Here is a 24,664-nt window from a genome sequence, read left to right on the forward strand (position 1 = left end):
CACACATTGTAACTTTGCTTGTGCGGAATTTTAAAAAAATAGATCGAATAAAAATTCATGATTATTGATTCCAAGGGATGCGTGTAATAAAATGCACGCGTTCCGCTTTCTTTCTCGCGAATTTGCGAAAACAATCGGCGGATTCTAAAGTAGCAATTATCGCGAGGAAGCGGAGGCCGTTTCTTCTTCGAAGCTTCTCTCATCCAACGCTAATTTGCGTCTAATTTAACATCGAAGCATCCCGAGGCGATACTGATGATCGCACTTTAACGAGCTTCTCCCACGCGACATTCCTGCCTCCCAGACATTGTCTCAATTGCAGCGGGAGAAAATCATCCATTTTCTCCTCGCGTGTGTACGAACTTACGATTAGCCGAGATTTCACCGTAATAAATAGTTTTTCGATATGCAAAATCGAGCTGTAATATTCGAATCGAGTCGAAGCGAGGCGTGTATCCTTCTAATCGGATTCAATTCGCGAGCAATCTCGTATCTCGCGGCGTGCAAAAAGAAGAATCGTTCCGTTGGGAGGAGAACGGCAGAACGGATAGAATTTTCCGCTTCATCTATCACGGTTGAGAGCCACGATGCATCGTCGACCTCTCGTGTAAACTCAGAAAGCACGCCGACAGCGACGGCGATGGACGTGTCAACGAGAGCAACCGGAGCGGATGAATTAAAGACGTTGAGGTCATTGCCTTTAATCGTTTTCTCGGCCAATTACATCTTTCTCCGCGTAACTTGGCGTAATTCGTCATCCTGGCGTTGCCAGGACTCGTTTGCGAAAGAAGAAAGTGAGACAAAGATTAAGAGAAGACCTAGAATAGGCGTATTAATTATTACTCTTTTATAGTGTGGGAATTTGCATGTGAATTCCCACAGACTTTGGCGGAGTCTCGTACGGATATTTTTTTGTCGAAGGGGAGGATCGATTCCTCGGGAAGGAAACAGGAAGGAAGGTAACGCGGGGATCGCGACGAGGGGAAGCCGACGATGGTGCAACCGGTGGCTTCCCTTCGGGATGTTAGGAGCAGATGGACCGTGAAGCTTATCGTATTAGGAACATTACGCGATTAAGGGCTTGGTTCCTGTCGAGCCATTCTTATAGAAGCATCGCATTGCGCGCGATATATTCATCATATTTGTTTAATTATTTTATTTAATCGCAAATGTTTTATCGAATATAAATTCGTGTGTGAAAATTAATCGGACGAACATCGTCGAGGGATTCGTTTGATTTTGAGCTCGTCGTTTTCAGCTTAAAATCGCTCGAAGCTTTTAGCGCAGCTGCGTATGTACAGTGCGTACAGAGCTTGCATATCGCTATCAACCCCCCCCCCCTTCCCCCTCTCTACCCCTGACAACAGCCAGTCTGGCGACGGGATCGATAGAGCTTCTATTGCGATATCAACGCGCAAACCCCATAGGCGGGTATGGTGGCGACAGCAGCCAGGATGGTGGGGGAGTTCTGCGTCGCAGAGAGCCACCCCCTCGCTTTTATGGAAATTCTATATATGTATATATATATATATATAAAAAAAAAAAAGAAACGCGCGCGTAGCAACCGTTCAACCCCCGCTGATTCATGCCGGACGACTAATGACTTTCACTTTGCAACTTTGCATTCCTTCATCATCGACGCCTGCCTTTATTAATTTTATTTTTCTTCTAATTATTTTCATTGCTTTATTAAATTTAATTTAGTCTGCTAAATTATTTAGCTACACGATGACAAATGTACGATCAGAATTCTAATTCGGTGATTAATGTTGCGGAGCGGCGTGTAACCCTCCCCCCCCTCCCCCCGGTAATATTTGATACGCTGTTTGAGCTACCCTTAATCGAGGGAAAACTCGCTACGTAGACGATCAAGTATGCTAATGTCCCGTGAAAAAACGCCGGGGCATAAAACTTGGCATTCGGGAAGCGTATAAATCTTTCGTTCATTCATCCTTTTCCATCAAAAATTCGCCTGGCGTCACTTTTACAAAATAGAATTCAGATCGCTACGTCGTTCTTCTTTCGTGCTGTCAACGTATATATCTGGGTCGCCCAAGCGACCAGATACGGCTTCCTCAGGATCATCGATCGGTTTTCAGGACTCGAGCGGGATCCACGAGGGAGGGTGCCGGAATTCAAAAAGCTAGGGTCCTTTTGTGTCCTCCCCTCCGTTCTAGTCCTTTTTTAGGCTCGTTCTTTTGGTCGACGAGAGGGCCTACGCCAATGCCGATGCTGGCTGGCTTCGTCAGGCCAGGTGGTGCGCAACCGTTGCTACGGCATGCATCGCCATCCCCAAAGCCGTGTGTTCCGCTTCTGCGAGCAGCTGCAGCTGTGACATAAACAGCCACGCGCATTTGGGTGTGCGCGCTCGCGCGCGCGTATTGCGTTGCGTGTCCCTCCTTAGCCAGCTAAGGGTCGCGCGCGAGAACTCTCATTTTAATGCTTGAGAAATATGTATTCATTATTTTCGCTGTCGGAGAGATGCGTATGCTTAATAGCCTTCAACGTCGAGGAGTTTAATTTTAATTGGTCAACTGTAGTGTCAAGCTTGATATTATTTCTTGATTAAAATTTTTAATTGATTAATATTCTTAATTGCGTAAGAGAATGAGATGCGAGTTAATAATTTCTTCATTATTAATTATTCATAATTATTACAAATTATTTCTTCGATTCTTAAGAATAATGTCCAATTTAATTTTTAATTCAAGAATTAAAGAATAAATTTCACAATTTGGGAAATTATTCAATTTCGTAATAATTTAGAATTACATTGAAACTGTATCTGCAAATAAAAATAGTCAAGTATATTTTGCCCTTAATCCACCGTCATATAATTATCAATTTTTTCGTTCATTCGTAAATGCCGCTTCATAAGAGTCCAATATCGGTTTCAATGCAATGGAGCTTCTTATCATCGCCCGTTTCGCTTTTCGTTAATATCGACAGATAAGGCCACGCCTTATCGCGATATCCGCAAGGTGAGATCCACCAGATATATCCGTCTTTCCATTCGAGAGGTTCGAATGGAAAGACGGATGCCATGTACAGCTTGCCGAAGCACGCTTGTGTGCGTATACCGACAGACCGGCACACAAACACACATAATGACAGCAGGGAGTTGGTCGGGGCAGCAAGCAACATAGCAGATGGGGAGTTTGCTTCTGCAAGCCAGTCGTTGTAGCGGCGTGGTTCAAGCTGCCCGCCTTTTCCCGGCAACTCCCGTTTGTAAATTCGCTCGTTTTCTCTTTCCCGTCTTTCTCTTTCCCTATACGTCGTTTTTCTTCCGATCCGGAAAATCGGGAGGGTGAGATCCGGAAGACAATGTGACCGCGGCGCGTGCCATCTTTCCATCCTTCACCATCTTCCTTCACCCTCCTCCCTTCGCCAGATCTGGAATAGTGTTGAAGATCCCTAAGCGACGAGGATCGATCGATCGTCTAGCTATTCGCAATCCAGTGAGTACTCGTGAGAACCTCTTTGTCTCGAGTTTGAAGAAATTCCATTTTTTTATTGTCGAATCTCCTCTGTTATTGGAATCGCCGAATAAATAATTTATTATGAAAGAAACAAAAAAAAACTATATATATATATATATGTGTGTTTGACATATATAATTTTATCTCTTTAATAGTTTGTCGCGTCTTTTGCATATTCAAATCATTTTGTCTTTTGAGATATTACAAAGAATAGAAGTTATCTTCAACAATTAATTTGCCAGATCTTCTCCCGCTCCGATAGATGCTAAAAATTTTATAATTGATTTCGAAGACTTGTTTATCGAAAAGTTCACATTTTTCTACGTCACGATTTTTTTTTCGCGCGAAGAAACATTACATTTGTTATTAAAAGCGCTGGTGTTCTGCAATTTCCATCATCGTAATCCAAGATTGGAGATGTCTTTGTCTTGCTCTAACAATAAGACCGAGATTTCTTTGTCTTGTCAACGGGCAAGACGACCATTGACAGTCAATAGGGCCACCAGAGTGGCACGATTACGCCTGTCGGCACACGTTGTCGGTGAGTACAAAAAACGCATTCGTTCTCCTCTGTATCTTCCCCTCCATTAACCGTAGTCTCCCTCTCTAAACTCCCCCGCTAAGAATCAGCTGCTGTTTTCGCGCTACCGAAACTCGTTACACAATATCGTATCTTAACATCTCCATTCCTGCATTTACATATGTGATAAAAATATTTAATTACACTAATTAAATTTATAAAATTTAATAAGAACAGATGTATTTTTTTTTTCCTCCAATTTATGTCGAGTATATTCAAGTTGAAATTAATTTCTTATAATGGAACAATATGCAACATTAATGTCGAGCTTCAGAAAATTAATTATGAAAAAATGGAAGGAATATTAATTATTACTTATAATCTATTGTAACTCTTGAAATATTAATACAGACGCGAATAACCATCGCGGCTGAAATATTCTCTTTTGAAATTATTGAAAGGCTTACGTCATCGGCTATCTAACCGTTGCGTTTCCACTCTATTATTTCACTTGAACGGACGCTTCCTTAGCTGGTTTTGTGCTCGGAATTAGCGTCACGGGGCACGAACTCCGGTTAACGACGAGCGCGAAACATGCGTTTCTTTGTCACAGAAGGAAGCGGAATTTCATTAACACGACGCCGCTTGAGTCATCGCGATGTCGCGGACAGTTTGCGACGCAATACACATACACCATATGTAACCCGATTCGCTCTTTCTCGTCGTTTATTAGGGACGAGGCGCGCGAGAAACTTGATTTCAATTTCGCGTAGAATCGAGGATACTTCAATAGCCATCGTGTTTTCACGTACGATCGAACAGCGAGTACGCCTAAAACCGTTAAGCGCAATTGCACCTCGCGCGAGATACCATATACCATATTTCTACGGATTTTCCGTATCTAATTAAACGCGAGCACGCTACGAAGCAACAGCGGCCAAGGCAACCCTGAATTATCCAATGTACTTGTTTCTTTACTTTCATCGTCCATCGGGATTACCAGCGTAGTCTGATCGCTCGAACATACTTAGCTTATTAGCCCGAGTTGCCACGCTATACTAGAGATTCATGTTACATTCAAATTGGATTGACTTTCTTTTTAATTAACCCCTGCAGTTAATTATTGAATATATTAGATCCAATATTAATTTTTTATTCACTCGATGCCCCCTCTTCGCATTAAATTTAAGAGAGATTATTATAATATATGTATTAATTGATACTTTTTTTTTTTTTTTTTTGTTCGAATCACAAAGAGAGTATTTTGATACAGAAAAATAGGCTTCCACCTCACGAAAAGTTGCAACGTTATTTGCGGATCGAAAGATCGATAGGTAGCGGCTGAACCCCCGGCGATTCCTCGCGCAAAACAAGCCGAGTGTGGCTAAAACCATTAATCCCGTGTCTACGGGGGTACGCGACACGAAAGATAGAGAGAACGAGGGGGCTGGTTTCCTATGTTTTCTACACCCCCGCAAAGTCGCGACGATCCTATACGATGCGAAACGTGACAGATGCGACACATCCCCCGCCCCCAATTTCGGGGGTACGAGTCGGAGTAAGGAAGGGAGTGGGATGTTGCGGCCACCCTCTCGTTTAACTTCGTTAATCCGATTGTTCCTCAACGGGCCGTGGTGGTCGCGTTAAAAGCACCGCGATGGGAATATACACTTGTCGTCGTGGGGTTTCGCGTGGCCCCCTCAAAAACTTGTAGCTTAAAGAGCTTAAATATTTCAGTAAGGCGCGTTGTGCGTTTCTATCAAAACGGTCTACAGCTTTGTCTCTCATCTCGATCGCGAGTCTCTTAAATGTCTCCGATGCTTGCAACGCTTTCATAAATATTCGTTAATGGCGCGGGCAAACCAAAGCGGTATGAATGACGCTTCGTTGTGTCGCCATTAGTATCCAAATAGTCGAAAATTAATCGGGAGAGAGGTACGGGGAAGAGAGGTCCGAGCATTCACCGTGAATCCTCGTAAGTCGTCAAAAAGAGGGTCAACAAAGGCTACGCGCCGAGAGGGAGACGGAGAAAGAACTCGGATAAAGATCTCGTTCCTCCATCAAGCGTATACCCAACAACGTCGCATATCTGTGTACTACGTTCCTTCCTCCGATCTTTATTTCATCCGTAGCACGAGCCTAACTCGAAATGGTCGTTTATGAGGAACGCGATACGTATATTCCTTCGTGTTTTTACGACAGCGGCACCAAAGGACTCCTCTCTATAATTATGAAGGAATCTGATTGAAATTTTGCCAATAACGCTGATTCCGTAACACGACGCTATCGTAGTACTGTATTACATATTGTACGCGTTAATATAATCGCGCGAATGTAACGTCATCGCAATCTCATCAATCCTTATCTCTCGCGGCGCGAATCAAAACGATTAGGACTCGCGGGAGTTCGACGACCCTTATTTCGATCCGTTACTTATCCGCTTCTAATCATTCTGAATCGCGTGTGGATAGCAGCTTAATACACCGATTGTTTACCGCGTGTCCCGAGCGATGCATCACGTGCATGCGAGATGCTTTCCATAATTACGCTAACGCGCGCCTCAGAGCCACCTCCTGTAGACGGCTCTTCGTGTACTCTCTTTCTGTCTCGCCTCTTCTCCCCTTCTCTCTCTTTCTCATCATCTATCTCGCTTTCTTTCTCTCGCTCAATGTATCTCTCGGTCGTATCTCGCCTTGGGCTATGTACGCGTTATTATTATTTCAGCATGACGAGAGACTCGCACATTGCCACCTTACGTAATGCACATAATGGTGATGGAAGGCAAAAGAGAAAGAATGAGAGAGAGAGAGAGAGAGAGAGAGGGAAACTCCGGCAGGCCGTCTAGGAGAAAGGGCGAGGAGCAGAGCTCTCCTTCGTGGAGAAAGAGAGAGGGAGATCTCGCCTCTCCTAAGACTCTAGGTAGCTCAAGCAAAGATCACGGCATCGGGCGTGGGAACAAGGCCCCTCCTGCTACGAAGCCTAGCCTGCGTTGTGTAGAGCGAGTGAGCGCGCGCGCGCGCAGAGAAAATTACCACCGACTTTCTCGGTTTGCTGCTTAACAGTACCTCGAGTGCCTTATCGGTGCGGTCCGTAAACCCCTCGTTCAAAGTCGTTCTTACGTAGGCGCACGCGACTCCGCAGCCTGTTGCTGCGTCTCACCTTCTCCGTCTTCTCCTTTTTTTTTTTTTTTCTTACCGTCGATTCGTCTAAGGTCGCGTGCCAGAGAGATCTGGCCTGAACGTGACCTCGATACCATTAATTCGCAACAGATTATTAGATAAAGTAATTTGATAATTAGCTAACGGGATTATTAATTATATTTTCTTATCAGGTGTTGGAGTCAAGAGGATCAATGGAATTTTTTTTTTTTTAAATTGTCGCTTCTCTCATTTATTTTCTACTGTTATTTATTCGATTAAAATCCCGAGTTATTCTACTAGTTATGGCACGTCGAACTTGAGCGAAGCAAAAGCACGCCAGGATGCGTCGATTATGGTAGCTTATGAGATTACACGGCACGTCCATCTTTTTTTCTACACGGCTGATAGTAGAAATAGATTTGATTGTAGTCAATGAGATGGGGGAGGACGAAGCTCGGTCAAGGCTTCGTTTATTTACATCATGCAAAGTGCATCGCGTTCACATCGTCGCCGAGACGAGCGACGCGTGTTATCGCAAAGGAGTCTGATTTTCCGCAAAGGTCCCAGCACGGATTACTTTCACCTCGACAATAGTCGCGAACCAATTAGAATTATTTCAATGGCGAGCGCATTAAATGTTACAGAGATTTTATTTCAAATAAAATGAATAGCGTTATTCTTATATTTTAATAAAACTAAAAGGAAAAAAGAATATTATAAAAAGCAGTGATAAAAATAGAAATGACGCACGTTGCTCGCTGTAGGAAGATTAAAGTAAAGAGACGCGAAGTGGAAATAGATAGATCGAACAAATACAATCTCAATTTCCAATCCGATGTCTACGAAGTGTCTTTTCCTAAACTATGACAAGCAAAAGCCCGCAAGACACCCATGTGGTTATCGCTTTATTTCCAATTTTCTCGCGCTACTCGCAACATCTGTTATTTCGCTCCCGGGTATAAGACATAGTCATAGTTGGAAACGAGGTTTTAATTAAACACGGTCCCCCGAAGTGACGCGACGCGGCAGCTCATCCCGGCGGCGGCTCATCAGACGCGCCGAGAAATTCACCGCGTTGCAGTCTACGAAGGTGCACTTCCGCGCAAATGTGTGTCACGGGTTTCCCACGAGATGTACCGGCGAATGGCGGCATAGGCGCGGGCATAGTCCAATTACTACGATCGAGGAGATTTCTCGTTGACTCGCGCGATTTGCGTGAAGAGCCGATCGGTTGCCCTGGAAAAGAACACGCGTGTCCATGTGTCGCGTCTAATGACGGTCACGACGATGAATCAGGCGTCAGAGCCGGCGATTATTCAACGGATTATACCGATGTTCGCACAACTGTTCAGGCAATACGTCATATCGCGGTCGATTTAATCCTCGACTCTCAATAGTCCACCGCTAAGTCCCTCATTACGCGACCTTCCGATAAAAACTCGTAAAAGGTCGAGAAAAATCGCAGCAAGGAATGTGATAAATTCCTGATAAATTTAGATCGACCGCTGTCAAAAATTCTATCTCGAAGACACCGGGAATATTATAAAAAAATTTAAACGCTTATGGCTAGAAGTCCGATCTTGTGTCTGAGAATTTTGAAATTGTTACCAAGAAACGTCAAAACGCATTTTTGCGAAGATGGCCGAGTTCAGGTGTTCAGCTGGCGAAATGTTCCTCGCCTTCAGGCACGCTAGGACGGCAGTGGCGAATAAGTGGCCGATTGCGAGGGGTAAATGGAGTCATGGTTTGCTCTCCAACGTCGGGGCCAACAAGAACGCCGACGAGAGATGCAACGGTATACATCATAACATTCCCACGGCCGGGCGTCTCTACCGATCGAGATGCGTCTCGAGAATCACGTCTTGCGTGACTAATCGTGGCTAAACAACGACGCGTACAATCCTCAGGATTGTACAATACTTTCGGCGCGATGCGCTTCGTTTGCTCTTTCCCGTTCCCATATAGTTGAAAATCACGGTCTTGTTTTACGGTCGCGACTTTGAAACTGTTGATCGTTATTCAATTGTCACAATTAATTTTCGCGAAGCATAATAATATTTAAAAAATGATTAATTAATTAGGAACGTGTATTCTCGCAACAAATTCTTTTCTTATCCCGTGAGATGTAGAAGGAGAAGAAATTAATTTGCGACTTATGAACAGATGTTTATTTATTTTATTTCATAATTGAATCTCAGAAATCGATATCTCGTTTTAAGAGTAAATATTGATATTTCATCAGCAGATATTGCCAGGTACATGTTCAATAATATTTCTGAATAGCATTCACAATTCACAATATCCTTGGATTTATTCCGATTTCTTTATTAGTCTCCATAATGGCGTAATAAAATCTGTAGCCGATTTAGTTTACGAGATTAATATTCCAATTCCAGGAAAGAACTCTAACCGGATGACTTCGTATGATTTCGTAATGGTGCCTGGTCGCGGGCGACCAGGATACTTTCGGGTGACCGGTCGAAAACTGTGCGAGAAATACGACGAGTCAAAGAAGTGAAACAAGAGTCGGACGATGAAGTTTGCGTGGCGCGCAATCGTGACCTCGCGTCGAAACGACACTTGTAATCCTCGTAAGATCCTGGAAGTCTACGCATTACGCTTTTTACACCGCACCGCGGCCGTAACGGTTCCGCGTGCGAGGGAAGAGGGTGGGAGGGGGGGGGAGGGAGGAGAAAAAAAGCGCGACCGCGTTCTCGACGAGGAGAATCAGAAATTACAATTAGCGCGTTTCCTAATACACGCACCTTACCGGGAGCGTGAGAAATCGAACGCGCGATCCGCGATTTTTATCGATACGTCGATTATTCTGTCGATCTTGACGATACCCCATTCGATTATAGCGGATTGATATCGTTAGGGATTAGTATCCGCCGTTGACTTCTTATCGCGTACATCTCCTCGCGTCGTCTAATTACACTAGTTTACAAATTTCACACTTTTTTTAGTGCCAAAAATGAAAACAATTTTTTAAAATATATTCTGAGACGCTGGAATCCGCAAGGCAAAAAAATGATTTATCAGGTGAGGTTTTTGAGAAAAACAGAATTGAAATCGCCCAAAAAACGCGTTTCTTACCATTTTTGAAAACTCATGGAAACAGGACTGAGATGAAAGTTTGAACATTATACTTTAATATAAAAATATCGAATCTTTTACCGCAGGTACAATCGAACATCAGGCACGCTTTGTTTTTAAATGTAGTCGCTCTGCGTCAAGTAAAACGATTGTCCCATGCGGTCCGATTGCAGGTAAAAGATTCGATATTTTTATATTAAAATTTAATGTTCCAGCTTTCATTTAAGCCCTGTCTGAAGTCTCTTGCACATCGGGTTCGTCCGCGACAAATTTTCAAAAATGATACGGAACGTATTTTTGGCGGGTTTCAAACGTTTTTCTTGAAAACCTGACTTGATAGAAATTTTTTGATAACGGCGTTTAAAAGTACTCTAGAAACAGTGTTCAAATGCTCTGCCACAAAACCTTGTAAACTAATATTATAGACTAGCAGTTCTCGTGAATGGACCGTTTATATAAATGTATATTTTATGAGCAAACAATTCTTATAATAGACGTGTAAGAACTGTTTATATAAATGTATATTTTGCTAACACATTTTATGAGCAAACAATTCTCATAATAGACGTGTAAGACAATCAATTTTCGACGATCTATTAATTTCTGGCAGAATATTAATTATCCTTTACGCTTAAGATTCCCGACATGATACAACATTTCTTCAACATGTCGCGAGTATTTTACTGTTACCAATTCGCGGATATGTTGAAGCGTTCCCCTTTTATCTGTACGAATGCAAGGGAAGCACGGCAAGTTGACGACCAAAGTCATCAAGGTGTAAATCGACAGTTTCCTCTTTACTTGTCATAACGGTGGTTTTTCGGGCCGCATCCGTTTTGCGAAGAAAGCGGATCGCGTACTTCGATACTTGGCATCCGCGCGCGGGTCGCTTCCGGTATGAAACGTGCGGTTTCCGGCGAGCATACAATATCGGCTACGCGCCTTGGCATATCGATAGTCAGTAAGAAAGAGGCTCTCGCGAGCGCCGGTCGAATCGACGCGGCACTCCTGGTTTACTTTCAAATCGACAACACAAAGACTTACGAAGTATTCATACACAAAGCTTTCTTGCAAATTCCTTCAAAATTTATATAATTATCAATTGATTAATAAATATTATCGCGTCTGTGGGCTGTTGCCTGTGAGTGATGAATCAAAGTGTTCGATAGATGATGGTGTCTAATATTTAAAGAACTTCGGATTGAGCGTTAATTATATTCAAAAATCTTGGCCGATTGTATCGAGGCGATTCTACAAAGATTCTCCCTTTACGTTGATGCACCAACGCGACCGTCTTCGCCTCAAGATATTACGAGAGTATCCCCGCATTCCGGATCGGCGAGCCGGCATTATGAAATACCAGACTAGATACGCTCGACGTGCCCCGATGAAAGGTGTGCTTTTGTATCCGAGAGTTTCCCGCGCGAATCTCTCCCTCTTTTCCCTGCGCTGTCGGAGCAAAACTCCTTTGTTCCTCATTCGCGAAGTGGTTATCTGTCTCGAGTGAATTTCCCGACAAATTCGCTACAACATGGTCGATGGCCTATTTCTTGCGGCAAAATTCTACTTTCATTCCTTTCAACGATGTTTGTAAATTAAAGATTGCCGGTCATCGATCTTTTTCTGACATTTTATATATATTTTTATTGACATTTAAACAGTACATCGGTATTTTTAAATCTTGGATATTTGTTGTTTTTTTTCCCATTTATTTTTTATTACGTGCCTTTTAAGCATCAACAAAAACATATGTAAAACGTCAAAAAGATCGACCTCTAATATTCTTTAAAAAGATTCCTAAAGATCATCAGTTTATTATTAAAGAAAACTGGGTCTATAAGTCTTATATGGAACGTATGAAAATATATGATATCTTCGTAAGTTTCTAAAGTTTACAAATATATCCCGGGGAAAAGGAAGTCGACGTTGATGCTAATGTTTTTCTCGAACTTCACACAATCACACATGACGGCCTTGAATAAAAATAAACATTACATATTATGCACACATTCCAGCGATATTAGTATATAAATTACGAAGCAACGCGAAAATAAATTGCGAAACAAGTAAATTGAAACTGAAAATATACGTATATTCGTACATAGATAAATCTGCCGAGATAATAGCTACGTACAATTACGTGGATATCGCGCGAATGTAAAGTATCGTTATCTAACGATCGACGCTTTCTGTTACAGCGCCCAGATCCTCGAGCGCGGGTACCAACAACCTGCCGCCGTTGACGTTTCACCACGTCCACGGTGACAACATCAGGCTGTGCAATGGCGGCACGATCGCTCGGAGGCACGAGAGTTTTTGCAAGGGTGTCACCTTCAGCGCCAGACCCGTCCGAGTGGGCGAGAAGGTGAGGAATTTTTCGCGACCGCGACTTTTATAATCGAATCCCGCTAATTGTGGGAAACCGACGACTATCGTTCCGCTCGAGAGATCGCCGATCGCATTTCTCGAATATTAGAACGGACTATCGACAGCAATTATGAACCAGGGAGGACGGGAGGGGTAGGGGACCTTTTTATTTCGCGAGTCGTTGTTTTGCGTATCGTTCCGTGTTAGAATTACAAGCTCCCGGATAGCGATTCGCGTCAACTTATCTTGTATACCTTCTTGTTTGTAATGTTGGATAACACGAGTGTGATTGGTATAACCGCGCTAAAAAAAAAAAAACGATGATGTTAGCCGGTCTTCCAAGACCTTCGTGTAAATGAACGAACACCGCTAATAGAGCGTGTGGGCGTCGCGTTAGGCGTATTTTCGGTTTCTTTACGATGGATTGAAACTAATCGCGCTGGCACGATGTACAATTATAATCACGTGGGACGTGATCCGACACAATTCGCGAAGATGCCTCGGATAAAACTCCATTTTAGGATCGCTCGATCGCTCGTCTCCGCCGTAATTTCAAAATATCATTCCCTTCTCCTTTTTTCTCTGAGAGTTCTGTTATACGGTATCCTTAATCGGGTCTAATAACATCCGTAGTCGTAAAACTGGCCAATTACAGCTATTCCTCTGAAGAATGGAATAACCGTGATTGACCAGTCTCAGAACTACGGATTAGGGGTGACGTGTAAACGTAGTCTGAAAAATTAATGCACGACTAAGTTATATGTTTGTTTTTCTCGAACAATGCAGGTCTGCGTCAAGTTTCTGGAGATCTCCGACAATTGGAGCGGCGTGATTCGCTTTGGCTTCACCAGCAACGATCCTATCAACCTACGGAGTGGCCTGCCAAGATACGCATGTCCAGATTTGACGAACAAGCCCGGCTACTGGGCTAAGGCGCTCGCCGAGCGATTCGCCGAAAGGGACACGGTGCTCTTCTATTACGTCACATCGGCTGGCGACGTGCATTTTGGTGTTAATGGAGAGGAGAAGGGCCTCTTCTTCAGCGGCGTCGAGACCCGTGGCCCGCTATGGGCGATCATCGACGTTTACGGCAACAGCACGGCGATCGAGTTCGTCGACCCGAATCGCCAGCATTTCAACAACATCCGCAGGGGCGCCGAGCACAGCAACGAGGACAATGCCCAGCACAGCAGGCACTCGGCCATGGACGATGCCAGCAACGCCGGCCGAGACGTTGAAAGGATAATCGTACCATCTATGCAGAACATGTCGATCCATCATGAACCCGACGTCGAGCTACCAGGACTTAGATTTCAACCCCCCGGCGTCATCTTCACTCCTTTGCCCTTCCACTCGTGAGTATCGATCGCGTTAGGTCGTCTGCGTCGCTCATCCGCCTGATCTAGGTCTAATCAATGCGAGCTAACGTGACGCGTCGTGGAAAAGGTTCTTGCACTCGCTAGTTTTAATTCAGTCTTGAGTCGTGCGATTGAGAAAAAAAATTATCTCGGAGCAACTTGTCCGCTTTGAATTTTACACGATTAAGTTTTCCGATTCGTTTTCCAAGTCGTTTGATTAGATTAATAACGCTTTATACGATCTTTTTCAAAGCAGTTCACGTAAGTGATATAAGAGACGTAATAGTTGAAAGTCATCAGTCTACGATAGAAGGCATTAAGCCATGGAGAAACTACCAACGATTCTTTATACCGCCGTTCAGCCACATAGAACTAATTCGCCATCCGCTTTTCACGGTTTCCCAAGACTAACTATTTCCTGGTTTTGTTTTTCCGCAGCACTCGGGGCAGAAACATCCGTTTCAGCAACCAACAGTGCGTGGCGACGCGCACCGACACGGAATTCTGTCACGGCTACGCGTTCACGGGTCGACCATTGCTACTGGGTGAGCGACTGGTCGTGCAGATTCTTTCAACGGAGCCGATGTACGTAGGCGCTCTAGCTCTAGGCTTGACTTCGTGCGACCCGGCGCGGCTCACAGCGGAGGATCTGCCAGACGACAGCGACCTGCTACTAGATCGCCCCGAATACTGGGTGGTCTCCAAGGACGTAGCGTCGAGTCCCCAGCCCGGTGACGAGATTGCCTTCACGGTCACGCACTACGGCGAGGTCCAGATGAGCAAAAACGGCGGCCCGCCCAACGTTGTCATGCACGTCGATCAAAGTCTCCAGCTATGGGCATTCGTGGACGCCTACGGGAGTACTCAACGTGTGAGAATGCTAGCCAGCAGACCGACATCGCCACCTCGACAACGTCAGAGCAACTCATCGCCTGCCAACCCCATTGTTCAACAGCAACAGCAGCAGCAGCAGCAGCAGCAACACTCAAATCACAGCAACGCCGCTACGGAATTATCGAGATTCTCCGAGATGGTGCAGTTTAAGCCGGCCGTGGGCGGTGGCACCGTACTCGTCGTGAATTTGCCACCGCAGGCTGGTTATTCGACGCCACCGCCACCCACGCCGCAACCGATCTACGCGTCCGCGACGCACAGAAATCCACCGCCGCAACCGGTGCATCTTTCCGCAGCCGCACCCGCGCCGGTACCGCATCCCGGTTCCTCGAGACAGTCCTCGCCGCCGTTAACCGGTACTATGGCCAGCACCGGTTCATCCACGTACGTCGACCCGGTCACCTATCAGAGCCTGGAGGGCACCTTGACGCACGCGGCACACGCAACGCCGTCCCATTTGCAGCAATGGAGCGAAGGTCTGCAGCCGACTCTCGCCGGCCAGCCGAGCGAGTGCTCCATCTGCTACGAGCGCAGCATCGACAGCGTGCTCTACATGTGCGGCCACATGTGCATGTGCTATACCTGCGCGATTCAGCAATGGCGCGGCAAGGGCGGAGGTCACTGTCCGCTCTGCCGGGCACCGATCCGCGACGTTATTCGCATCTACCGCTCCTGAACGGTTTCGAATTGAGAGAACGTGAGAGTGCGAGAGAGAGAGAAAGAGAGAGAGAGAGAGAGAGAGAGAGAGATCGCGGATGTGCATATACCCGGTTTCCACCACCGCCGCTGCGTCCATCATTGTGCTTCCGTCGTCTTGGTTTCCTTCCGCGTCGAATCCACCGCGCTTCATCACCGTCGCCCTTCTCGCCAGCGGAACAAATAAACGAACGTAGAATCGAAGCGGAAGCCGCCGTTTTCACTGCCATTATATCTTTTTTTTCTTTTTTTTTTAAATGAACCGTGAGACGCGTAAAATATACGAGGAAATAACGTAATTATTTGTTAACGAGACGCCTCGCGTCAAGTTATACGGATTAAAATTAAGCAGTTCCCGACGTGCCAATGATACCGCGTCATTGTCAATTAACATGTCAATAGGTGGACCATCGCATCGTGCACAAAGAAAGCAGTGCTTTCAAAATCGCGATCACTGCCGCCGTTACTGATCAGGCGAGAATACGGAGATGAATCGCAGCGGATTCGAACAAATGAGAGAGAGAGAGAGAAAGAGAATGAGTGATAAATCGCTATAGTTGATTGAGTTTGCTTATATATCGATATGCTGTCTGCCAGTCTGTGAGTGAGAGAAACGCGCGAATGAATGCGATTACGTCATCGACAAAAAGAGACAGATCGATCCTAGATATTTTCACAAGCGACATAATCGTTACTACAATTACCACGATTACTAGTACCGCTCTGAACTATTACTACTACTATCACTATTATTATTACTATACTGTCATACTACTCTTCCAACCTTTAATATTATTATTTTATTATCATTATCATTATATTACTATTATATTTTTATTATTAATATTAATACTATCGTTATTATCGATTACATTATTAGTTATTCGACCATTATAATTGTCTTTAATTATTCGCGAGCAGCTTTGTTTGCCACAATTGCTATTATTTTTACGATTTGCCGATTATAGTATGATTGGTGGATTAACATAGTCATTATCTCGTAGCATGATTATTATTTAATGGACCGTGTGATTTAGTGCGAACTTTAGCGAATCTACGACGCCTAGGGCATTTGGAAAGCTTATTCGCGCATTCCGCCGTCTTCTAGGACGATCAAAAAGATCTTGTTTATCATCCTGCATCTTAGTCACGAGAAAATGATGGGCTCGGGATACAAAACTGTTTAGCTCTTTCGATCATTTTCGCCTTCAACGTTTGAGAACGTTTATGATCGCCGCCAATATTTCAGGCGGGATTTTACCAAAGATCCTAAGCGTCTGTTTCTCTGCCCTTCGTGATACTTATTGTTAACTCGAGTGCGGGCAGCCCCGAAGATGACAGTTCGCTTAAATCTAATTGAACGACGTTTTGCTGCAACGCTAAAACGTTAGACAGATTAATTGGATCGATAGATCGTGGCACAAATATCGCGTTTAATTATATCTGACAATCAGACCTTATAAGCGCAATTTTTTTACAGAAACAGTTAATATGGAAGTTGATGTAATCGTTGCGAGTTTTCATAGTAAAACCTTGTTTTGGATACTATTCGACGGAACTTGGAGCGATAAAAGATTTATATTTGTTTCAAATTCCGCCGACCAACGCGTTACTTTCGTATTTTTATTTTTAGCAACTCATGTTGAGCCTTCGGAAAAATTCTGCTTAATTTTCGAGGTGATGCTTCGTGGCCTCAGTGTTTTGTTAACTGCGTGTTTGTAAAAAATTTCATCTCGAAGAGACATTGCCCTAGGCAAAATTCGTCTCTGAAGGTCTTCGTAAACGCGAATTCGCACGACGCTCTTTGATCCGTTATGAACGAAACGAAGTTTTGTCCACGACAAGTATCGTAAAAAATTATTTTGCGATTCGTCTGCCCGGGGGAGGAAGACGACAAATTTTTTACAATCGAGAGAAAATGGAAGAAACTATTTTCGAGCTAAGGGAGAGGGAGGGAGGGAGAAAGAGAGAGAGAGAGAGGCAAAGTGTCTGGCCCTTTAAAGAATTAATTTTTAATGAGAAGCGAAGGAGCAATGTTCTCCTTTCGACTATAATAACGGATGCGCAATAAAGCGGTAGTGAAAATCTCTAGTCCAGCGAGTGGCAGGCTCAGTCTGCCAATCCAAAAAGTATGATAAAAAGAAAATTGTTTCCCCCTTTTTTCTTTTAAGTAAACGGAAGAGGGAGATAGGTAGAATACAGGGAGAGAGGTAGACCGAGAAATTTTATAGATACGAGGAGGAAGATGCAAATTATATCACGCGCGTCTGCCAGCGAACGGCGTGTCCGAGATTCTATTAAAGAATATAACAATAGATTATTATTATTATTATTCTATTGAATACGATACGACGATAAGAACCAGTAAAAAAAAAAAAAAGAAAAAAAACACGTCGCTGACGAAGCGACGAAAGAGCGAGAGAGAAAGAGAGAAATAGAGTAAGAGAGAGAGTAATGCTTGATAATAATTACGACGAATGTTTATGATTAACCTATCATCGTTATTGTTGTGATCAGCGTGATTAATTGTCGTATGTTATTCTGTCGTCAGCTTGGCCACGCCTCGATCATTTGCGCAACACTATCGCCCTTATTATTATCATAATTATACGATTAACTATTTAATTCGATATTTGTATTCACAAAGTTTAATACATCCGCGAGAGAGTACGCGTTTCTTTCCTTTCGTCTTCTTTGCAATATCTATTTTAAGTTTCTCACGTATCAGCGTAACGTGCACAAATACGAAACGTTCACGATTTTTACACCACACTTACCATACTCGAAGAAGAACAAAAGTTTTACGTGCGCGATGCGAGAGTTTCTCCGACCGTAATGTAAAGATGCCGACGGAAATTTATACATATGTAATATAATCCGCGCAACCGCGTGCTGTTCTATACAATAAAAAGCTTATAATATCTACGAACGCTATTACGTCTTTCTCAAAGTCCCTTTCTCCAATTTATCTCCCGAGAAATTCCCCTTTAGCTATTCAAGTCTCTGATTAAGAAATTCAATATTGCAGAGTATGAATGATCCAACTTTTTATTATATCACAAAGACGCGCATAAACTTTTAAGTCTAAAATAAAAACAATGCATAAAATATATAAGACAACACACAAAAAAATCAATGTAAAAGTCCTATAAAAACGGTACATTCGAATAAAAAAGAAAGAAAAAAAAGGTTCATTTATCCCACCAAAATGCATGCAAGTCTTTCAGAAGCGATTATTAATATTCTTCGCCACCGATATCCGCAGAATCCGTTGCGACCTCGAGGTAATCTTTCTCTAACGCGGCCAAATCTTCCCTAGCTTCGTTAAATTCGCTCTCGTCCATGTTTTCGGCGACGTACCTGGCGGCGCGTTTTATATAATTCGTGAATAAAAACCGTGTTCAGGAGTTTAATTCTAATTTTACGAAATGAGGATCAACGTAAAGTGTACCAATGGACGAAGGCTCGTTTGCTGAACATGAGATCGAATTTTCTGTTCAGTCTTCTCCACGCTTCCGAGATTGCCGTGGTATTCGCTAACATGGCCATGGCTCTTTGTACCTTCGCAAGATCACCGCCCGGTACCACAGTCGGCGGTTGGTAATTGATCCCTACCTATTTATTCCCGAATAAAATTAATAAAACCTCACCTGATACCACAAATATATTAGAATACAATATTAAAATTTTTTTCGAAGAAGAGAATATTTTCTAGACCGCCAAACTATTAGATTGAACATTCTCCCGTTCTGTTTTACGTTTACAGCGCGTAAAATGAACGTTGACGATCCTCGAATCGTAAAGAATATTCCTGAAAAGGATCAAATAATTAACCTTGAAACCCGTCGGGCACCAATCAACGAATTGTATCGACCTCTTGGTCTTGATGATCGCGATCGAGGCGTTAACGTCTTTCGGCACCACGTCGCCCCTGTACAGCAGACAGCAGGCCATGTACTTTCCTCTTCGCGGATCGCACTTGACCATCTGCATAGCCGGCTCGAAGCAGGCCGTGGTGAGCTCCATGACGGTGAGCTGCTCGTGATAGGCCTTCTCGCTGGATACAATGGGCGCGTAGGTGACGAGAGGAAAGTGTATCCTGGGATAGGGCACGAGATTCGTCTGGAACTCGGTGAGATCGATGTTTAGAGCACCGTCGAACCTCAGGGATGCCGTGATCGAGGAGACGATCTGACCGATGAGTCGATTCAGATTCGTGTAGGTCGGCCGTTCGATATCCAGATTGCGTCGGCAAATGTCATAGATCGCCTCGTTGTCGACGAGAAACGCGCAGTCCGAGTTGTCTATGGTGTTGTGAGTGGTGAGGATGGCGTTGTACGGTTCCACGACCGCCGTCGAGATCTGCGGCGACGGATATATGGCGAATTCGAGCTTTGCCTTCTTGCCATAATCCATGGACAGTCGCTCCATCAACAGACTGGCGAAGCCGGACCCGGTACCCCCACCGAACGCGTGAAAGATGAGGAAGCCTTGCAGGCCGCCGCACATATCGGCTATCTTGCGGATTCTATCTAACACGAGGTCGATGAGCTCCTTACCGAGGGTGTAGAAACCGCGCGCGTAATTGTTGGCGGCGTCCTCCTTGCCGGAGATCAGCTGCTCGGGATGGAACAGCTGGTTGTACGTTCCCGTGCGTACCTCGTCTAAGGGCGGGTATGAATCTTGCTATATCTCGTTATCGTTTCGACGTATCTTTCTCCGGCGGTCTTACCTATCACCGTCGGTTCGAGATCGAGGAAAACGGCCCTAGGCACGTATTTCCCGCCGCCCGTTTCGCTGAAGAAGGTCTGGAAACCTTCGTCGCTGCTACTACAAGTCTGCGGTGGCAACATACCATCCGGTTGTATACCGTGCTCCAAGCAATAAAGCTCCCAGCAGGCGTTGCCCATCTGCACGCCGCCTTGGCCAATGTGGATCGAAAGTACCTCGCGCTATTCATTTCAATTAATTAACGTATCTTATCGCAAATCGCATCTCTCTCTCTGTCTCTAGTTATAAAAATATTTTCATAACACAAACAGAAAATCATATGAATCTTTTTTACGAATCCATATTCTTATCTATAATTTTTAATTTCAAATATATGGAATTATTTCGAGATTGATAAAGCTTATCTTGAATGACTCAACATTTAATTATGCGGAAGAAAATGTGTAATTTCGAATAGCGTTAAGCCTGCAAATAATTAAATTATATATTTTTCGATATTTACCATTTTGAAGATACTTTTAGCTTGCAGCGGAAAGGTGGGATAAACAAACAATATTGACACCAAAAATGTTTGACGCAAACTAACGGCGAGGCGATTTGTTTTGCGATTTTGTTCCCGTTGCCTAGAGAAACCAGCGGAAATCGGTGGAAAAAATCTAATAAGCTTCTTGATTTTCAGACAAATTTTTTTTGCAACGAATCATATCGTTTATACTCTGCATTGCAAAACAATTCAAATAGAAGAAAAAATCAATCTCTTAAAAATAACATAAAAAATGCATCATTTTTACAATTATTTACTACTAAAATAAATGATTTATATTTATAGGTTTCACGATAAATTGTGATGCTAAAATAATATATATATATATACATAATATAAAAATACTCTGAGTGCATTTTAAAAGAGTGTAATCCAATCTGCTTTGCATACCTAAATTTTTAATTCTATTGTTGTCGATTAATATCTCTTTTATTATTAATAATATTATTAATATTATTAATAATATTCTTAATAAAAAACGCGGAACGGATTATTGAAAAAATTTTTAATATATATAATTTCTTTTTGGATTAAAATAATATGTACATAATATATATATGCGTATACATATATTAAATAGACAATTAAAAAAATACAATATTATTAAAATGCACGGTACATCTCTTATCTCTCGTTATCTAAAAGGCACCATTTAATTTTTAAATTAATTAATGCAAACGGACGATTAATTGGCAGTATATATGGCTTATAAAAATGATCCAAAACAAGATTAGTCAGAGATAGCACTATTTAGTCAAAATTATGCGAACGTTAACGAGCACGTGAGATCTTCTTGCTCTTATCGGTCTCGATGGGAGGTGGCGGACCTTTGGCGCTTTGATGACGATTGTAAACGCTGTAAAAAGTGACAATTATCGGCCAGACTCCTCGATCAATAATTATGTTAGTAGTTTTATATTATAATGTTAAAAGCAAAAAATTTGCGTAAAATTTAAGCTTCTAAATTTTTTTTGAATTCTTTTTTAATTCTTAAGTGAATTGCAACTGCAGGACAGTTCCTAATGGCAATAGGAGCACCTACTATCGATACGTTTCCGAGCGAATATAATCCATGACGTGAGATATGCCCACTTGCAGCTGATCGCCAATCGGAGTAACCCATGGATTGAACTCCATTCGAAATATCGCTTTGTTACTGACTAGATCCAAGTTGCCTGTAAGGTAAACTTATGCAGCCCTCTTTTTACGATAAACTTATTTTATCGCATTTTTATTATTCATACCTATCTCAGGAGGCAATACTGTCAAACGATTTCCTTGAATATGCAACTCTCTAAGACGAGTCAGCTCGCCGATTTCTTTCGGTAATTCGACCAGATCGTTCTCCCTCAGTACAAGCTAAAAAGTTTTAATCTCAATAATCTCATCGAAGATCAACAGATATCTATCAAAGCCAATTTCGTAAAATTGCGAAAGTATCTGACAATTCTTACAATTTGCAGATTTTTCAACTGGCCGATCTCAGGCGGCAGATATTCAAAATCGTTGTCAGCTAGATAGAGCGCTCTTAGGGTCTCTAGAGAAGAGAAAAATTAATGTACTATTTACGGAAAAGCGCGTTGAACAATCTAGAAACTACGACTGACCCATCATGAAGAAATTTCCGGGTAAATTCTTTTCGCTGAGATTGTTGTACGTCAGATCTAGCACTTCGAGAACCGGAAATGCGCCAAAACCACGAGGAAGCACATCTAATCGGTTCATTCTGCCGAAAGTTAAACGTTCTAGTAAATTTCTATCGCGTGATTCAGTTAAAACTTAATATGTCCTACAAATTATACTGACCCTACGTTTAAGATTCTCAACTTTGGCATTTGCGACAGAGATATAGGCAGCTCGATGATGCAATTGTTGAAGAGGTTCAGTATTTCTAGATTGACTAGATTGGCGAGACCCGGTGGAACGGCTATATCGAAAGCAGTTATCGATTTTGACGAATCAATTGAACTATCCGATATATATTGCGTACAATTACGTTAAGCTACATTACCTTGAATTTTATTGTGACTTAATGTCAGCCTCGTTACATTAATCATATTCACTGGAACATAAGAAAGTCTTTGCAGTTTTAGTAAAAGTTTACTATTGCTTGGTATTTATAATTCACCATCTAGCAATGTTGATTATTTGATTTTAATTTTATTTATTATTATCTATATTTATTATATATATATATATATATATATATATATATATATATATATATATCTATTATATATATTTCTATTTAATTATTATTGTATTTCTATTAATTCATTATTATATTTCTACTCATAGAACTGGCGAAGCTTGATCGTTTAATGTTCGAACACACCCTGAATATCGCGATAATTTATATATCGTTTACGGTTTACGTTATTCTACGTTAAGCGCCAAGTATCAAATTTAAAAGGACAGCGCGAGTGCGCGCGCGCACGCTGTCACGCCCACGTGGTCGAGACGCGCTGACGGATGGCCGCGCTGTGCGGGTCGTGTCGACGAAACCAGCCTCGACAAGTTACCTAATTTGGCGCGATACGCGCGCGAGGGCGACATAGTGTTGGATGAGACTCACGCAATCCCGGCATCTCCTCGAATGTCGCGATACCCTTGTCCGCGAGATCCAGCTCGGGATTCTGGATCTCCCGGGCCTCGTCCAGCACCTTCTTCGCCTTTGACATCTTCCCCGCAGGAATACACGACACTGGCGCGGTCTGATTCATTGCGCGCGCAATCGCCGTACGATACACGTTAGTCGAAAGGAAGTGCCGCGGACTCTCGAGCGTGCGCGTGAACACACGCCTATAGGAGCCGTGCGTATTACTCCGGCGCACTCTGTTTAAGTCGTCCCCATCGACGGAGCCGGCCTCCTTCTGCTCGTCAGATGGCGGTTCCTGTACCTCATTTGACACGTTCCTTCATCAACGAGGGTACACATGCAATTTTTCCATTTTTTTAAGTGGCCATAACTTTATTCTCTCATTGTCATATATAATTTTTTCTGTATTAATAATAATTTAAATTCCTTATGCATTTTTTTTGCGGCATAATTAAAAAAGTAGTTTATTTAATTTTAATAATTTTTTTCTCGTAATTGTATGAACTTAAAGCGCGAATCAAAAAAAAAAAAACCGGAATGTTCTGATAACACTGTACGATTCGTTTGAAGCCCCCCTCCCCCCCGAAAAATGCGAGACGAAACTGATCGGCGTCGCGTTAATAAATCGCGCGTAATTACGGACGGGATCGCGAGAAAGAATCGCGCGAGAGATGGCGGCACGGTTTTAAATAAACTGGTTTTAATAATGTTCGAGATTTTTTAATTTTTCTGCAACCTCGGGCAGCTCGTTGCGGTTGAAACCGGAGCGGCGCGCATTCCGCGACGACGACGATGCGAGATCAGCAGCGACATTAAAGATAACAGGAAAGGAAATTCTCGCGGGATAAGATCTGAAGCGCGAGATAATTTGACCCGCGGATCGAAGATTACGGACAGTCGCCTTTTTGTGAATTCCCCCCGAATTTGTCAATTTACAAAATAGATCATTTCTTGATTTGTTATCATTTTCTATTAGGAGATCTCTCTCTCTTTTCGCAATTTTTTGCCGCTTAAATATTTAAATTTAAATTCAATATTACGAGAGAAACGTCTTACGATTATCGGAGTATCGCGGTAGCATTTCCGAAAACTATAAATATCTCGACGGTGCGATGATCCGGCCGGCCCGTTTCCTCCACGTGCCCGGTTTCGTTCTCTCCGTTATCGGCGGCTAAAAGTACGGAGAGAGGAGAGTGTGGCGCCAAACAGCACCCGAGGGCTCGTAAGGTTAGCGACCTTG

General features: G+C 43.1%; 3 protein-coding genes across 6 annotated transcripts in view; 1 reads left to right on the top strand and 2 right to left on the bottom strand.

Moving 5' to 3' along the window:
• The window catches only part of Neur (E3 ubiquitin-protein ligase neur), a 61,085-nt gene extending 42,496 nt beyond the window's left edge, over positions 1-18,589 (top strand). For 2 of the 4 annotated variants that reach the window (XM_070304533.1, XM_070304534.1), the window contains exons 5-7: positions 12,434-12,600; positions 13,389-13,957; positions 14,399-18,587. In XM_070304533.1, coding sequence (XP_070160634.1) covers positions 12,434-12,600; positions 13,389-13,957; positions 14,399-15,530 — 1,868 coding nt within the window. In that variant the 3' untranslated portion in view covers positions 15,531-18,587. Of the gene's footprint in view, positions 1-3,755; positions 4,021-12,433; positions 12,601-13,388; positions 13,958-14,398 lie in introns of those variants that run through there. The other 2 variants (XM_070304532.1, XM_070304531.1) reach the window with 2 other exon arrangements.
• A 118-nt stretch (positions 18,590-18,707) lies between these two features.
• Positions 18,708-20,496, bottom strand: LOC138937881 (tubulin alpha-1 chain). The gene is made up of 4 exons (XM_070304539.1): positions 20,283-20,496; positions 19,385-20,214; positions 19,002-19,165; positions 18,708-18,910 (listed from the first exon to the last, which is right to left on the bottom strand). Exons 1-4 carry the CDS (start codon positions 20,458-20,460, stop codon positions 18,787-18,789), a joined length of 1,296 nt encoding a protein of 431 aa, XP_070160640.1. The 5' UTR covers positions 20,461-20,496; the 3' UTR covers positions 18,708-18,786.
• Positions 20,497-21,340: 844 nt separating this feature from the next.
• Positions 21,341-23,607, bottom strand: Ics (ras suppressor protein 1). The gene is made up of 8 exons (XM_070304536.1): positions 23,401-23,607; positions 22,837-22,887; positions 22,632-22,752; positions 22,433-22,551; positions 22,280-22,362; positions 22,070-22,184; positions 21,868-22,000; positions 21,341-21,681 (listed from the first exon to the last, which is right to left on the bottom strand). The coding sequence occupies exons 1-8, from the start codon at positions 23,546-23,548 to the stop codon at positions 21,597-21,599; spliced, it is 855 nt and encodes a 284-aa protein (XP_070160637.1). The 5' UTR covers positions 23,549-23,607; the 3' UTR covers positions 21,341-21,596.
• Between the last annotated feature and the right edge of the window lie 1,057 nt (positions 23,608-24,664).

The sequence above is a fragment of the Polyergus mexicanus genome, unplaced genomic scaffold (genome assembly GCF_030449975.1).
Source record: "Polyergus mexicanus isolate NDT 795.1 unplaced genomic scaffold, iyPolMexi1.0 SCAF_11, whole genome shotgun sequence".
Classification (NCBI taxonomy): Eukaryota; Metazoa; Arthropoda; class Insecta; order Hymenoptera; family Formicidae; genus Polyergus; species Polyergus mexicanus.

What these genes read in the sequence shown, in the direction of transcription:
- LOC138937881 (XM_070304539.1), bottom strand. Translation starts at nt 20,460, where the DNA reads ATGGGCAACGCCTGCTGGGAGCTTTATTGCTTGGAGCACGGTATACAA. An exon ending in TCTCGAACCGACGGTGATAG is followed by an intron (nt 20,215 to 20,282) that starts GTAAGACCGCCG and finishes ACCCGCCCTTAG; the next exon opens with ACGAGGTACGCACGGGAACG. An exon ending in AAACGAGCCTTCGTCCATTG is followed by an intron (nt 18,911 to 19,001) that starts GTACACTTTACG and finishes ACGCGCCGCCAG; the next exon opens with GTACGTCGCCGAAAACATGG.
- Ics (XM_070304536.1), bottom strand. Translation starts at nt 23,548, where the DNA reads ATGAATCAGACCGCGCCAGTGTCGTGTATTCCTGCGGGGAAGATGTCA. An exon ending in AGTTGAAAAATCTGCAAATT is followed by an intron (nt 22,185 to 22,279) that starts GTAAGAATTGTC and finishes AAAACTTTTTAG; the next exon opens with CTTGTACTGAGGGAGAACGA. An exon ending in AGTATTGCCTCCTGAGATAG is followed by an intron (nt 22,001 to 22,069) that starts GTATGAATAATA and finishes TTTACCTTACAG; the next exon opens with GCAACTTGGATCTAGTCAGT.